Genomic DNA, 18,065 nt, shown 5'->3' with positions numbered 1-18,065 from the left:
CTGTGGGTCCTCAGAACCAGATAAGGATTAAATATAAAATAGAGAAATCTCAGTTATAATTGGTAGCTTTAAGAGTTCTATAGTGTCTTTTGCACACCTGTTGGGGTCCAATCGGTATGAAGTTGTGTCCAGGCAGGGAGGGGGGGGATGATAGTTCCTCAAGTTGGTCACATCAAAGACAGTAAGGGAAAAGAAGATGATTCAACACTTCCCTGATTGATGGTAAACAAAATAGTGTAAGGTTCCCTTTAGGAGCTCTAACCATGAATTGAGGTTGAAGTAGTAAATAGCAACAATTGACATAATTGTCTATGGACAAAGACAACTCCCTCTGAATGTCAAAGGCAAAAGGTGAACAGTAGTAGGAATCCTGCTCTGTAGAGAGGGAAATAGACTGCAGTATCTTGATCTGTAACTGTATGTCCTGAGGTCAGCTTGAACGATAACTGTACTGCAGATATATTCCAACAATGGCCCTGGTATAACTAGGCTGCAAACAGGGGCAACTGTATGTAATGTTCACAACTATGTGCTAGCAGGTGGCGAACTATTAATGTTCACTTTTTTAGTGGAGGCATGGGCCTCTCTCACCCGATCAATGTGGTTCGGCGGATTGCAGTGATCCATCTTTTCCTGATGGATAGAGACAGTCCACGGACCATCAGACTTGGCATACCGATCTATCTCCTGCTGTCAGAGTTGCCTTCTTAGCAATGTTGCAGTCCAAGTGGTCAGTGAGTTCTTGGCGCTCTCTCACTCTCAATTAAGCACTTCAGCAGTCAGTACTCCTCCTTCCCCTTCAATTTCCCTCCGCACTCTCCTTGCCATTCTCCCGGGCTTTGATATTTATATGCCCCCACCCACATGCTACCTCTACTGGGAATTGTAATCCTAAGCACTCTGCTTATCAGCTAAGTCTTGCTGTTTAGAATTACAAGTTCCAAAGGGCTGTTCTGTTAATGTGAGTAACCCTGAATAGCAGGCCACTGCCAGCTAATGTCCACTTTAGTGTATTGCAAGTAATAACATTTCAGTGGCTTACATAAAAAATTTATGGTATAGCCAGATGATGGAAAAACACTTTTTGACCAAAACTAAAGTCAAACACCAGCTTAATCATATTTTTTTTCCAAATACAGCGGGAAGGATTAGTATATATAGTAAATTTAATTCCTGTATTAGCGCATGTACACCATCATGTAAATATATAAAGTATTTTTCAAGAAAAGAAAATACTGATATTTATAACTTAACTGAAAATTGTAAAATGTTCACACATAATTCTTGGCAAATCATGCTATTCATAAGTGAGTGAACTAATTTGCTTTATTCTGTCTACTTGCTATAGCTATATTGTGTATACAAGTTGTGATAACAGTTTCAGTAAATTCAGATAGGAGCAGGGCACTGCTTGCAATTTTTAAATGCATTAATATACGCTGAGTACTAATGATGTGGAATACAGCACAAATACAGCGTAATTACCAAAGTTAGTTGAATAAGAAGAGTTGCCATAAATTATTCACATATTTGTCCCAATTTAATACACAAAGTGAAAGCATACATGTGTAGCCAGGTGCTGGCTATATTATTATGCCTTTCAGGGACATTTCCAGATGAGACTATTATTAATCCTTTTACCCTAGTCCCCAGTACTGGGACTGCTACATCACTTCCTGTTAGCAGAGTGAATCCAGTTCTTCTGACAGCAGAGGATCCTGAGATTTGTTGTCCTATAGCCTAATTACTGTATTTCGGAGTCCTGATTGAACTACAACTATCAGACAGCTGGTGAACCAGAAGGATGCTGGGAGAGCAGATATATTCTACAGCAGGGGACTGGTGCGGGATTCAGAGCTAAGAATACACAGCAGCATGCTACTGCTGGCAGGAGAGTGACCTGTATTTTTTTCCACACAGGTCTCTCCCCTTTCACTGTTTTTCGGCAATCGCCGGGTGCCGGCAGGCAATCTCTGGCTAAGATTCTGTGATTAACATCTGTAGCCGCCAATGGTGGTGGCGCGAGTAGGGTAGTGCGCCCGCCCCTAGCTGGTGTGTGTGTATTCACAATTGATATGATCCAAAAATATTTAGACAGTATAAAGGTGAATAAAGCACTTGGACCGGATGGCATACACCCACGGGTCCTTAAAGAATTGAGCTCTGTCATTTTAAAGCTTTAAAGCCATTGTTTCTCATTTTTAGGGACTCTTTAATGGCTGACATAGTACCACTGGATTGACATACCACCAATGTGGTGACAATATTTAAAAAGGGGTCAAAATCTTTACCAAGTAATTCTAGACCTGTTAGTTCAGCTTCTATAGTTGGGAAAATACTGGAGAGTTTAATAAAAGATCACATAGATGAGTTCTTGCTGGAAAAAAATATTTTAAGCAACAGACAGCCTGGATTCATGAAAGACAGAAGTTGTCAAACAAATCTGATTAATTTTTATGAGGGGTTGAGCAAAACCTTGGACAGAGGGGTGGCGGTGGACGTGGTATACTTGGATTTTGCAAAAGTGTTTGACACAGTTCCCCACACACGGCTAATGTGTAACGTAAAGTCTACAGGCGTGGAAAAATCTGTATGTAAATGGATAGAAAACTGGCTAAAAGATTGTATTCAAAGAGTAGTGGTTAATGATTCATACTCTGAATGGTCTAGGGTTGTCAGTGGTGTACCCCAAGGTTCAGTGTTGGGACCCTTACTTTTTAATACACTTATAAATGATATAGGGTCTGGGATTAAAAATCCCATTTCAGTCTTTGCAGATGACACCAAGCTGTGCAGTGGTATAATGTCCTTACAGGATGTTTTCAATTTACATGCCGACCTCAATGCACTGTTTAATTGGGCAACTATGTAGCAAATGAAGTTTAATGTTGGGGGATAAGAATATGCATGCATCATACTTACTAGAGAGAGTACAACTGGGGGAATCAATGGTGGAGAAGGATCTGGGAGTTCTGGTAGATCACAGGCTTAATAATGGCATGCAATGCCAAGCTACGGTTTCTAAACCGAGCAAAATCCTATCTTGTATTAAAAGAGGTATAGACTCCAGAAAGAGAGATATCATATTACCCCTGTGCAAATCATTAGTAACACCTCATCTGGAATATGCAGGTCAGTTTTGGGCACCAATTCACAAAAAGAACATTGGGAAACTTGAGAAAGTACAGAGAAGGGCAACCAAACTGATACGAGGCATGTAGGAGATCAGCTATGAGGAAAGATTAGAGGAACTGAATGTATTCTCTCTTGAGAAGAGGAGATTAAGGGGGGAAATGATCAACATGTATAAAAACATCATATAGTGAACTCAGTGTAAAGCTATTTACCCTGAGAGCATCACAGAGGACAAGGGGGTACTCTTTACATCTGGAGAAAAAAAAATGTAGTCTCCAATCACGGAAAGGTTTCTTCACAGTGAGAGCTGTGAAAATGTAAAATTGACTCCCTCAAGAGTTGGTTCTGGCCAGCTCAGTGGATCGCTTCAAAAAAAGCCTGGATTCTTTCTTAGATACACAAAATATAACTGGATACTAACATTTGTAGGTAAAGTTGACACAGGGAATATCCGATTGCCTCTCAAGGGATCAGGAAGGATTTTTTTTCCCAGCAGGAGCAAATTGGATCATGCTTTACTGGGGTTTTTGCCTTCCTCTGGATCAACTGTGAGTATAGGATTATAACTTTTTTTTTTTTAATGGTTGAACTGGATGGACTTTTTTCTTTTTTTCAGCCAGACTAACTATATATGATTTTGGGCAGCCCTGCCGCCCTGTTGCAGAATTTCTAGCATAGGGCAGCGGGGAATCGGTTAAAGGGACCTCTTCTCTTCTAAGGCCATTGTTATTCAGCTTAGGGTACTTATATCTATTTGTGCCAGAGTATACATTTACATCATTCTCTGCTTTGCTGTGCCAGTAACATGGAGGGAGCTGATAAATTAACAAGTCTCCCCTCCCCCCTTGCTGCTGGAGTTGTAATTAAATCATTGAAACTTACTACTCATGACTGTATAACCTGTTAAACATTGCTAATTGATGCTTCTTATTTTACCAGTGTTCTGCTTTTATGCATTAACTGGGGTTGCATAACCAAAACCCATTATTCCTGTACTAAATGCATTAATATTCTATACTACTGAAATATGTCTGAACCCAGAGTGTCAGAGGTGTTGGGAGGCTTGCAAGGTTAAGGCAACCTATTGGGGCAAGCATTATCAAGTGGCCCCTTTGGGGGTAGTGTTACAAGTGCATGAGATGGAGGTGTGAGAGAATGATTAAAAAGAAGTGTGAACAAGAGAGAAAATCCATCACATTTGGTGACCAAAAGGAAGATATGTGAGCCAGAATAAGACCAGGAATCGGTCACTTATTGGAACACAGAGCAAATGTATCTTAGGAGGCAAGCAGGCACCTGGAACTGCCAGATAATGGATTGGGGCCATAGCTCAGGATTCACTACAGGTTTTCATTCAGTGCTTGTCCATTTCGTACAATGTTCAATTTTAAATGTAAAAAATCTTTACAAAAACTAAACCTACTAAAAAGTGATCAAGCTTATGATCTACAGTACAAGTTGTAATTATGTAACATGGTAACAAACAGGAGCTGAAGATATGCTGTGGTATCTTCCACCAAGTTGTCAGTAGCAGATCCTTTAAGTCCTGTAAGTTGCATGGTGAGGTTTCCATGGATTGGACTTGTTTTTCCAGCAATGGATTGAGATGTGGAGAATTTGGAGGCCAAGTTTCAGCCTCAAACTTATTGTTGTGTTCCTCAAACTAATCCTGAACTATTTTTGCTGTGTGGCAGGGCACATTACCCCACTGAAAGAGGCCACTGTCATCTGGAAATAATGTTTCCATAAAGGGGTGTACTTGGTCAGCAACAACGTTATGGTAGGCGGTATGTGTCAAAGAACATCTACATGAATGGCAGTATCAAAGTTTTTCTATAGGAACATTGCCCAAGCATCACACTGCTTCCATTGGCTTGCCTCCTTCCCATAGTGCATCCTGATGCCATCTCTCAGCGATGCACACGCAGGAAACATGATTTATCAGACCTGGTCACCTTCACCCATTGCTCCGTGGTCCAGTTCTGATGCTCACATGACCAATGTAGGTGTTTTTGGCTGTGGACATGGGTCAGCATGGGCATCCTGACCAGTATGCGGCTATGCAGCCCCATACAGAGCAAACTGCACTGGCCATTTTGTCTGCTTTCAACAAATCAGCTCAATGGACAACACATTTACTTACTTCCTAATTTATCCAACCCATTTTCAGATGCCATTGTAACAAGATAATCAATGTTATGCTGTTATCCCTAGTACAGTAGAGCTCACTCTATATATTATAGCTGCCTCTCTCAACTCTCAAGGTTTCTTCAGGGGTGCCTTGGCAAAATGTCTAAAAATTGCTCAAAACTTTCATTGTGCACCATTACGACCTTCTAGCCGCCGGCATTCTGACAACCAATGACATCATCAGTTGATAAGGAGGATGTCGGCAGCCTGCACAGCATCCTAGTTTGACCCTCCCCTGTCCCTTTCCTTCAGTGCTGGCGTCACATTAGCTCAGTAATGGAGAAAAACTGAGGGAAAAGAGAAACACTGGAATACTAGTCAGTACACGTGTGCAAAAGTGTATTTGCTTTGGAAGAATAAATCACCTCCAATGTTGGGTGTCCTATGTGTGTGGATGTTGCTGCATTATATAAAACTATTAGAACAGTTTTTCACATTTCAGAATGAGGTGCCTTTTTAAAATTATGAACAGTCTAGAGGCACCCTATTTTAGAATGGGGTACCTCAAGACTGTCCATAATTTTAAAGGGTGCCTTGACTGAAAAAAGATTGAGAAACACTGTATTATAAAATTAACCAATGTATAGTTTATAGTAACCCTCATAAAAAACGTGAAACAGAAAAAATATCAAAAAACTTAATATGCAATATGGTATTACCCTAGTACAGTGGAGCTCACTCTATATTATACAATTAACCAATATATGGTTTATAGTAACCCTCATAAAACACGTGAAACAGAAAAAATATCAAATAAAACTTGCATGCTGGAAATAATATACACTTTGTAAATTGTAAAAAGCATAATAATGATAAAAGGACAATTCATTCAAAATATGACTTAATAACATAGTACACTAACTATTACTAATAAAATAGTGTAAATCAAATTCCACATTTAATCCCAATGAAGAAAGGCTCCCTGCCTTCTGAGGAAGCCCAGATCTGGTACATAAAGCATTAAGGTGGAAGGAGCTGAGCCCTAGACATTTTGAACTGATGACCATCTAAGAGAGTTTTGGTGGTGAGCCATATAACGAAATTATACATTATATGCTGGCTTGTTACTTACATTTTATAAGTGTTTTTAATCTGGGCACTAATACATTGTTTTATAAATACAAAGCACTATGGTTCCAATTTTCTGTTTTCGTCAGCTGGAGGATTGTGGCGGTGCTGGAAGAGTGCTGGAGGAAGATCACAGAGGGGGTACACAAGTCTGTCCACATGTTCAGCGCATAATGACCTATTGATGAGTTCATAAATTGAGGTGAGCAGGTTTTTCACCTAATGGTAGTGACACAGTTGACACTGAAGAAGAGAGAATATTTATCATATACACATTGCACAATGGTGTTATAAGTGACTTTTTCCTGGGACTTTAATTATTGTTTAATATTTATTTTTATATGAGATATTAGTCCAGGGGTGGGCAAATTTTTTGACTTGAGGGCCGCAATGGGTTCATATATTAGACCCGGGGGCCGGACCAAGAGTAGATGAATGATGTGTATGTGTCATCCATAGTAAGTATAGTAATATTCCCCCATAGTAAGCATAGTAATTAATCCCCCATATAGTAATTCATCCCCCATATAGTAATTCATCCAGCATAGTAATTCATCCCCCATATAGTAATTCATCCCCCATATAGTAATTCATCCCCCATATAGTAATTAATCCCCCATAGTAATTAATCCCCCATAGTAATTCATCCCCCATATAGTAATTAATCCCCCATATAGTAATTCATCCCCCATATAGTAATTCATCCCCCATATAGTAATTCATCCCCCATATAGTAATTAATCCCCCATATAGTAATTCATCCCCCATATAGTAATTCATCCCCCATATAGTAATTCATCCCCACTATAGTAATTCATCCCCCATATTAATTCATCCCCCATATTAAGTCCCCATGTCCCCCCTGTGTCAATTCACTTACCTTTGCTCCGCGCGTTCCTCTCGCAGTGTTCCCGCACCGTTCCGGTGTAGCATGAAAATCTGTCTCCTATGAGGATCTGTCCCCCTCGACGTATCTGTGCATGTGCCAGTTTCAGGCATTAGCAGCCGATCGGCGATCTCCGGCACATGCGCAGATACGTCGAGGGGGACAGATCCTCATAGGAGACAGATTTTCATGCTACACCGGTCTTCAGGGCGGACTGTGAGAGGAGCCTAGCGGGAGCCTAGCTCCGCGGGCCGGAGTAAAAGGTCCGCCGGGCCGTATACGGCCCGAGGGCCGTAGTTTGCCCATTGCTGTTTTAGTCTGTTGTCCTACACTTTATTGTTATTCATTCTTCAGATTTCATAATGCCATGTCAATACATCCAGTGCCTGAGGCAGAAAAGCAACCACAAAAATATCAGTGAACCTCCACCATATTTGACTGTAGGGACTGTATTCTTTTTTTAAAGGCCTCATTACTTTTTCTGAAAACGTACCAAAGTAGAATGATGGACTTTACCAAAAAGCTGTAATTTTGTTTCATCTGTCCACAGCACATTCTCCCTAAAAGGTTTTGGCTTCCTCTGGTAAGTTTTGGCAAACTCCAATATAGCTTTTTTATGTTTCTGTGTCAGCAGTGGGGTCCTCCTGGGTCTCCTACCATAGCATCCCTTCTCATTCAGATTGCGACGTATAGTGCGAGCTGACATAGTTGTACCCTGTTCCTGAGGGTCAGCTTCAATTTGTATGGAAGTTGATTGAGGTTCTTTAGCCACCATTCAAACAATCCCTTGTTGCAATCTCAGATCAATTTTTCCCTTTCATCCATGTCCAGGGAGATTAGCTACAGTGCCATGGGTTGTAAACTTCTTGACAATGTTGTGTATAGTAGACACGGGAACATTAAGATCTCTGGAGGTTGTAACCTTGAGATTGTCCATGCTTTTCCACAATTTTGTTTTCTCAAATCCTCAGACAATTATTTGCTGCTCTTCTCCATGCTCCATGTGGCACACGAAGACACACAACAAACAGGTTGAGTAAATTTTTCACCATTTTAACTGGTTGCTGTTGTGATTTCTATATTGTTAGTAACTGTTCATTGATACAGGTGAGTTTAATTACAAATTACAGGAGCATCACAAACTTGGAATGCAATTATTTCTTACAATTTTTAGAAGATGCCAAAATTTTGACCCGTCCATTTTGGGGGTTTTGCATGGAATGTGACAGATTTGACTTTTTGTTTCTCCACTTTTTTCTGTCATACCAATACAAGCAAAAGAAATAAACATGAGAACGCCTAAACATTTGTGATTGCAACAATTTTCTGGGCGAAGCGGTCTATTATCTGAAAGAAATGCAGGGGTGCCAGTATTTTTTGCCATGAGTGTGTGTATATATATATATATATATATATATATAGTGGGGTTAGCTCATGTGGGGGATCACCTTCCCTAGGAAAATGGTAGACCGCACAGCAGGCTTTCTTTAAAATCTGACTGGTCGTCAGTTTTATTAAAGGGTGCAAAATATCAAAACCAAACAAAACACAAAATAAATCCTTGCCATCCAGGCACTAACTAAACATGGAAGTTTTTCCTCTCTCACTGGTGAAGGGCTTCTACCTGTCACCAACAAAACAAGAAGCCATCCTTTTCTCTTGTGGTATAACCATCACTTTCATGCACAGCTCTCTCAGGAATGGTTCTCGGAGTCCCAGTCCACTAGCAGCTCCTTGCTCCAGCCCTGTCTTATTTATACCACCTGTTGATGGTCATCAGTGGAGCACAAAATCCGGTCTGAAACCACCTCTACCATTGTGGCCCGAAAAAGTGAACTCCACCTTAAACCTCAAAGTATGATCGCATGCGAGGTGACACATTGCGTCCATCTATCACCTCGCCGTTCATACTGTCACAATATATATATGTTGACTCCCCCTCCCTTTTATACACCATGTGAATACGTGCAAAAACAAGGTATAACGCAAAGCAAAATAATGTTTTCTTCTTCCTCAACTTCGTGCTATACTCATCCAATATTCGCAGTTCCACGTCAGTGAATCATTTGTGCTCAAAATAGGTCAATATAAGCCTTCCTCTTTAAAGGGTATATCCCTTAGAGATCCCCCTAATAGGTTCCCCAAAACAAACAGGCTTCTCATATACTGTTTTAGTTTTCTGTCAGCACTCCCAGCAACAGGCTCCTACAGTAGAGAGATCAAGAAAGACAGCCCTGTCAGTCACTTGACATATAAAAAGGCCTGAGCACAGCTGAGACTAATAATGAGCAATCAGGCAATCGGGTAAGGTCCCTTTCAGACTTGCGGACCATTTGTCCGTTTTTCATGAACCTGTTGATGGATAAAGAAGGATATCAATACTTTTCTGTGTAAACACGGATGTAAAAAGATGATAATCCGTTTACATCCATTTATGTCCACTTCCGTCATCATCCGTTTTTTTAAGTGGATCAAAGCCCTATTTTTGGTCCATCAAAAAACGGAACAGACAAAAAATGGATGTAAATGGACAAACTGTCCATTTTTGCATTGCTATAGATGTAAAAACTGATGTAAAACTGATAGTAAACTGATGGTAAATGAATGGTAAACTGATGAAAGAATGATGAAAAACTTATGTAGACTTCATCTGTTTTTTCTCTGATAAAATTTAACTGAACTGATGAAACGAACGGTCCGCAAGTGTGAAAAGGGCCTTAAATGTGGTCCTGGGAGTGAAGGCTTATTCCCACCCAGAGTTCTGCAAAGCCCCTGGACTCCAGAACCTAGAGCTTAGGCCGATTTAAATTCTAGAAAACAAAAGTTTGGTTACTGCTTATCAGTCATCAACTCTGAAGTGAGTTGATGGCTGAATAACATAAAATAAAAACAGTGAATAACATAAAATATCTACAATCCTACCCATCAATGACTCACAAAACATATACAGAATTCACCCAGGAAGCTGTGTTTACTAGTCAGCACTCATTAATAAATATCTAATCAGCATAGATAGATACTTCAAAAAGTATTCACTGTTCTAGTAATATTGTTGCTTATGATAAAAATAAATCTCTAATAACAAAATAATCAATATTTATAAAATATATAGATGCTTATTCTTATTCAGGACACTAAAATGGGGGAGAAAATGGCAAATTTATAATTCAGCAGGTTTCAGGTTTAATGTAATTAATGTATTTCTTTAGAGCCAAGAAATTAAAAGACTTCAATATATAACACTTTTTTTTCTAAAACCAAAGCAGGTTTCACCAAGTGGGTGGTAACTCATGAGAGTGCAGCACAGAAGGTATACAGTATGTTTCATAGCTGTCTGAGTAATACATTTATTAGGGAGGTGCTGCATCTTTGCTCACCAAAACACATTACATAACGAAGAAGGCTAATCCATGTGAGATATACCAAAACTGAACAACACACTCACAATGCACAGAATGCATAGGTGTTCAGTAGTTAGTGCTCTTGACTTGCATCAGGAAAGTATCTATGAAAAATAGCCCCTATAGCTAGCACTGAAGCTACCCCTGTCCAAACATCTTACCATAATGTCAAATCAAAAATGCAAGTCAAACTCAATAATCTTATAATTAACAATATATCCATAACAGAGAGTTGTTGATTTGTTAACCCAACATGCTTTCTGCAGTATAGTGCAGTCTAATTCACCTTTGTGTTAAGCGGCAGTGCAGTCACTTCAGGCTCCGGCCAGTTGCCTTAGCAATACTCAACTGCTGTGAACATCACACAGTTGCTCTCCCCTGCCTCTGTAAGTCAGTGAGATTTCATCTCACGGCCCCCCTTTTATATCAGGAGCCCTTCACATCAGAGTCCTCAGAGTCCCCTTTACATCAGAGCTTCCCCACATCATTGTCCTAAGAGCCCCCTTCACATCAGTGTAATCAGAGCCCTTCACATCAGAATCCTCAGAACCCCACACACCAGAATCCCCAGAGCCCCCTCACATCAATGTCTTCAAAGCTCCCTCACACCAAAGTCCTCAGGTCCACTCACATCCTCACATCAGTGTCCTCAGAACCCCCCAAATCAGACTACTCAAGCACCGTCACATCAGTGATCTATCATAATATTAGTACAGCATGGCAGAGGGTGGGAGGCAGAGCAGGTGGACGAAGGTGGACATCCATCTTATTCTAAATGCTGGGGGTGACACTGGATGCCACCTGCCCTGGATCAGCATCATGAGTTTCCATGGTACATGCACCATCGAAATACATGATGCTGTGTGGTGCCATAACATAAAGTATTTCACAATAAAAAAAACAGAGGATTTCACAATAGAATAGGGGGGCTTTGATCTGCTAATCTGATGGAGGAGCGATCAAATGTTTGGGGGTGCTATAACCAGCACACCCAAACATCCCCTAGTGCTGCCCCTGAGTGGTGCCTCACGTCAAATTGAGTCCATGGCACATGTCATATCCTGGGTACACCACAGATTTTTGGCATTTTTAGCTCCTGGCTTCAGTTTTCACCAAGTACACTATTTGCATAAGCTTTTTTTGTGTTCTCTACCCAATTCAAATATATAGCGGTAGGTTATTTGGCTTGTATCCAAAAAAAGCAACCTTCTGAATAACTGGTGGGAAGTGTAGTATATTGTGTGTAATATATACAGTGGGGATCGAAAGTTTGGGCACCCAAGCTAAAAATGTGTATTAATGTGCATAAAGAAGCCAAGGAAAGATGGAAAGATCTCCAAAAGGCATCAAATTACAGATTAGACATTCTTATAATATGTCAACAAAAGTTAGATTTTATTTCCATCATTTACACTTTCAAAATAACAGAAAACAAAAAAATGGTGTCTGCAAACGTTTGGGCACCCTGCAGAGTTAATATCTTGTACTGCCCCCTTTGGCAAGTATCTCAGCTTGTAAACGCTTTTTGTAGCCAGCCAAGAGTCTTTCAATTCTTGTTTGAGGTATCTTTGCCCATTCTTCCTTACAAAAGTCTTCCAGTTCTTTGAAATTTCTGGGCTGTCTGTCACGCACTGCTCTTTTACGGTCTATCCATAGATTTTCAATTATGTTGAGGTCAGGAGATTGTGAAGGCCATGGCAAAACCTTCAGTTTACGCCTCTTGATGTAATCCCCTGTGGATTTCGAGGTGTGTTTAGGATCATTATCCATTTGTAGAAGCCATCCGCTCTTTAACTTCAGCTTTTTCACAGATGGCATCAAGTTACCATCCAAAATTTGCTGAAATTTTATTGAATCCATTTTTCCTTCTACTCGTGAGATGTTCCCTGTGCCACTGGCTGCAACACAACCCCAACGCATGATTGATCCAACCCCATACTTAACAGTTGGACAGAGGTTCTTTTCATTAAATTCTGTGCTCCTTCTTCTCCAAACGTACCTTTGCTCATTCCGGCCAAAAAGTTCAATTTTAATCTCATCGGTCCACAGAACTTGTTTCCAAAATGTATCAGGCTTGTCTATATGTTCATTTGCAAAGTTCAAACGATGATTTTTGTGGTGAGGACGTAGAAGAGGTTTTCTTCTGATGACTCTTCCACGAAGACCATATTTGTACAAGTATCTCTTTATAGTGGAATAGTGTACCACAACTCCAGTGTCTGCCAGATCTTTCTGGAGGGATCGTGCAGTCAAACGTGGGTTTTGAATTGTTTTTCTCACAATCCTGCGAGCTGTTCTGTCTGATATTTTTCTTGGTCTTCCAGATGTTGCTTTAACTTCCACTGTTCCTGATGACTGCCATTTCTTAATTACATTCCGAACAGAGGATATTGACATCTGAAAACGCTTTGCTATCTTCTTATAGCCTTCTCCAGCTTTGTGAGCGTCAACTATTTTCAGTTTCAGTTTTCTAGACAACTGCTTAGAAGAACCCATGGTGCTGATTGTTGGGGCAAGGTCAGATGAGTCTGGGCATTTAAAACCTTTGAGATTGACATCACCTGGTCTTCCCAGACGATGATTGAGAACAATCCATGACACTGGCAGGTCTCAGCTTGGCAAAGGGGGCAGTGCATGCTATAAATTCTGCAGGGTGCCCAAACTTTTGCAGACGCCATTTTTTTGTTTTCTGTTATTCTGAAAGTGTAGATGATGGAAATAAAATATAACTTTTGTTGACATATTATAAGAATGTCTAATCTGTAATTTAATGCCTTTTGGAGATTTTTCCATCTTTCCTTGGCTTCTTTATGCACATTAATACAAATTTTTAGCTGGGGTGCCCAAACTTTCGATCCCCACTGTATATATATTATGTGGTGTATTCTCAAGTTATTGACCAAACCAGAATATGACTGAGCTAGATGTATTTTATACAACAAAAGCAGCCAAGAACTCTTTGCTATGTTAATTTTATGCAAGATAACCTGGGCACTCTGGGGGGTCGACTTGTTACACTTCAAAGTAGGTAATTTGCAAATTTTCAAGGGTGATAGAATGCAGATAGCTCAGTCAGACATGAAAGGAGTTGGCCAACCAAGGTATTAAGTATGGTAAATAGCATTCTTCAAAGGGTAACTTGTTTATCTAATTAATAGTAAAAGAATGCACTTTAGGAAATATCTAGACAACTTTACTTCAGCTGTCCAAGCCCAAAAGGTATTACCTGTCACCCAGAAGATCACAGGGGCTCCTAACAGTGGCCAATCAGAGTGCATGCCATTGTACTGAATGGGAAAAATGTATATATTAAGGAAGCTTATTTTTGGTTAAATATGACAGGGCACAGGAAGGTTCTAAGTATCCGGTCATCTGCCTTGTCTGTACCTCCGCTGGGAGAGGAGATTTTTCCTGTCATTAATATTGGAGCATAGGTATAGATCATAACTCACATTATTGCATGCATGGAAGCTACCTAGGTGCATATTATAGATCTGACGTATGCTGGACGGTGTAGTATCTCTATGCTTGATATGAAGTATCTTAAATGGGACATTGAGGGTTGTTGTTCATTGTAATATTTACAAGTATTCAGCTGGATTTCTGTCATCTGTAACAAGTATCTTTATCCGAATAAATGCATCTCTCTGGAAAAGAACTGCTAGTTGCTGCGGAAAAAGTACATATATAAATATATACTGGTCATACGTCCTCCATCATTGATATACGACAACATCTTTGTCTTATGAACTGTTTCTTTGTGAACCTCATAATTTTAAGACAAGAGGAAGGTATGGGAATAGTTTAATATTCTCTGAAACGCGCAGGTTCCTACTCCCGTATACCCTCTCCCTGTCCAGACTTGCTCCCTGCTCCTTCTGCCTGATCTTCCATGTATGACCCTGACTCTGATCCTGACTACTCTTCTTAGTCTTATCCTGCCATCTGTACATAGTTAGATTGGTTAGTTGGTTTAGTGTATTCTGTGTAATCACTTTCAGTCATTAAGCTTTACTGGTTTATGCTTGTTACATTGTGGTTTCACTGGCATTGTTCCTTAATAAACCACATTATTTTATATCTATCACATGCAGTATTTATGCCTAGTGTTCTCTGTGTATGTCCATACAATCTGATCATGCCTGTTTCACAAGATGCCTTCTCTCAGTATCCATGAACACTATAATTGTCTCTATAGCCCCAGAAGCTTCAATGAAAGCCCAGATGGGAGTCATAGACCAGAGAGCTAAGACTACGTTTTGCTAATTCTCAACCACTGGTATATGTACCCCAAGCAGTAATTATGACAAGTTCAGTGATCACTTCTTCCTTTTAAAGTTAATAGTGTAATATACTTTATGCTCTTTACACCTATGATTGTACACCTATTCACGCCACTAATACCACTATCAAATTTGTGGATGATACTACGGTAATGGGTTTAATTACAGGGGAAGATAGCATGCCTTAAAGAGAGTGGGTTCAGAAAGTTGTAGAATGGTGTTCAGTTAATAATTTGATGTTTATTATTGCTAAAACAAAAGAACGTATTATTGATTTTAGGAAGCATAGCACAGCTTTGATCTCTTCTCTTCAGCAGCTGCATTTCCTGAAAGTGCTCAGGAAATGTGGTGTGGATGAAAAATTGCTGGGAAACCTTTACTTCTATTGTTCTATTGAGAGCATTCTAGCATACTGTGTCTTCGTGTGGTAGGTCAGTTGCTCAGCAGCTGACAAAGCTAGTTTGCCAAAAAAATATTTTTTCCGCACAAAACATTATTGACTGTCAAATAATTTTTTTAGTTCCTGCTGCCTGGGTAGATCAAGTTGCATTGCAAAGGATTCTTTGTACCAGGATGATTATTTATTTGAATTATTGCCCTGAAGCTGGCATTACTGGTGAATTGAAAAAAGACAGATTTAGAGATAGTTTCTTTCCCAGGGTTAGAAATGCACTGAGTGTTAATAAACAAGTGTACAGCAAGTAACAATTAAATAAGATTAATTTAGTATTTAAGTTACTGATTTAATTTATTCATATGCATTGCGATTTGTGGGTTGTTATGTTGTATTCATGTGTGTGCAAAGCATTGTTTGTGGCATGGCATTCACATTTTGTAGTGTCTTCTTTATACAATAATAAAGGCTTGCTATTCTATTCTATTCTGATCCTTTCCATTCTAATATTTTACAATCTAAAAACTAATGTACGGTATATTAAAGATTTAAATACTTTTTGTCATTAAAATACAATAAGGAATTGCTTAGAAAATATTGATAAGCAATGGTCACAGTTGTAGTTATGTCAAGGGGTAACTGAAATAAGGTGACAATAAATGCAGGAATTCATGTAGGTATATGTATGTTAATGGTTGGAAAGCCCTGTCTTATATGACATTTATCCAGCCTAAAGCTCTAGAAGGTTTTAAGTAGGGCGGCACAGTGGCTTAGTAGTTAGCACCTCTACCTTGCAATAAATGGGTCATGGGTTTGATTCCCGACCATGGCGCCTCCTGCATGGAGTTTGCATGTTCTCCCTGTGCTTGTGTGGGTTTCCTCTGGGTACTCTGGTTTCCTCCCATGCTCCAAAGACATGCTGGTAGGTTAATTGGATCCTGTCTAAATTGTCCCTAATATGTGTATGTATGAATGTGAGTTAGGGACCATAGATTGTACACCCCTTGTGGGTTAGGGACTGATGTGATTGTTCAATATATATATGTGTAAAGCACTGCATAAATTGAGAGTGCTATATAAATGCCTGAAATAAATAAATAAGCTTGGAAGTAAATCTGGAAGCTCACGTTTGATGCCATAGGAATTTAGAAAAGAGAAGGGACCCTTCATCTAGGGTTTGTAATGTAAAGGAAATTACACTGTATTGGATCCAAATATATCTCCTTTTCTCTCAAAGGAACAATATTGCATGCTAGATTGTACACCCCTTGAGGGTTAGGGACTGATGTGAATGTTCAATATATATATGTGTAAAGCACTGCATAAATTGAGAGTGCTATATAAATGCCTGAAATAAATAAATAAGCTTGGAAGTAAATCTGGAAGCTCACGTTTGATGCCATAGGAATTTAGAAAAGAGAAGGGACCCTTCATCTAGGGTTTGTAATGTAAAGGAAATTACACTGTATTGGATCCAAATATATCTCCTTTTCTCTCAAAGGAACAATATTGCATGCTAGCATATAAACTCCAGCCAAGCCCTACAGCTTTTTTCCCCAAATAGCTCTGATAAGGGTGCTTACTGAGATCCTGCATACCCCGCAAACATCTTTCTTGTTAGCTTTTCTTCCAAGAACAAATTTTAGATTGCAATCACCTAACCTCAGTTTCACTTTAGATTACAATGATTAATTGTGTGGAAAGAACACAATTAGGCTGCCAGGAGCCCTATTTGGGGTTGTATATTCAGTTTTTGAAATTCCTAAATAATTTATTTTGATATTTATTAATTTTTTATTTAAAAAATGTATTTTGTATTGTATTCTGTAAGGTTAGGTTCACACTTAAGTGGCTCTGCGAGCTGGGTTTGCGTGGTCACAACAACCCATTCATTTAAATGGGCTGTTTTTCCTGTATTTTATGCACGGAAAAGGTTTCTGCATTTTTTGCACCATGTGGTTTCCCGCAACTAAAACCGCATTGCATTTTCAGATGCGTGGGGGTGTTTTTAAGAATGATTGACAGTCCCACACTTCTGCAAAAGAGCAATGTAGTTTGGCTGCAGGTGGTTGCGGTTGTGGGAGCAGGTTCGATTTACACATTGTCTCACACCCACAACCACCCACACAAATGTGAACCTAGCCTAAGTAAGGAAGGATATACAAAATAATTTCTTTATGATCAAATTATCAGTCAGTGTTTACCTTTTGTTTTGCACTATGACACAGAAAACTTTATATTAATTATATTAGAGGTATGAAAGATACTAACACAAATACATTGACCATACCTTCTTTTTGTAGTTCCCTGTGGAGTATTGTAAATCCAAGTTCCACTGCTGTTTTAATAGCTTCTAGATTCCACTCTGTTGTTGAGTCATTCAGCATAATCACATGGAGTGTATAGCTGCCATTTTTGCACATTGATGTTAGCTGAGCTGGTAGCCATAAAAGAATGTGCACAAAAAGACATACTGTTGACTTTACCATATTACATCAGTTAAGTTCACTAAACCGTTTGTGAAGATGTCAGTGATGCCCTCTTTATAAGAGGAACTGCTAGGTCTGGTGATCACCTGCTTCTTCCTATAACTCCCATTTTAGACTTGCCTGGTCACCTATTAACAGCTTTAGATAACACAATATGTACTTTTTTTTTAAGGCTGTCTATTTGTACAGAGAAAGGTCAGAGCCTTTAAGCTTGGCAGA

The 18,065-nt window shown here is 39.5% G+C and overlaps 1 protein-coding gene across 2 annotated transcripts in view; it reads right to left on the bottom strand.

Annotated features, from left to right (window-relative positions):
- The window catches only part of GUCY2C (guanylate cyclase 2C), an 879,595-nt gene extending 861,749 nt beyond the window's left edge, over positions 1–17,846 (bottom strand). For both annotated transcript variants that reach the window (XM_089687691.1, XM_089687690.1), the window contains exon 1: positions 17,648–17,846. In XM_089687691.1, coding sequence (XP_089543817.1) covers positions 17,648–17,846 — 199 coding nt within the window. The remainder of the gene's footprint in view (positions 1–17,647) is intronic.
- Positions 17,847–18,065: the final 219 nt, after the last annotated feature.

The sequence above is a fragment of the Staurois parvus genome, unplaced genomic scaffold (genome assembly GCF_062004578.1).
Source record: "Staurois parvus isolate SC_StPar_1 unplaced genomic scaffold, SC_StPar_1.0 ptg000436l, whole genome shotgun sequence".
Taxonomy (NCBI): domain Eukaryota; kingdom Metazoa; phylum Chordata; class Amphibia; order Anura; family Ranidae; genus Staurois; species Staurois parvus.
Note: the sequence above shows the minus strand (reverse complement) of the source record. Positions and strands in the feature narration are given on the sequence as shown.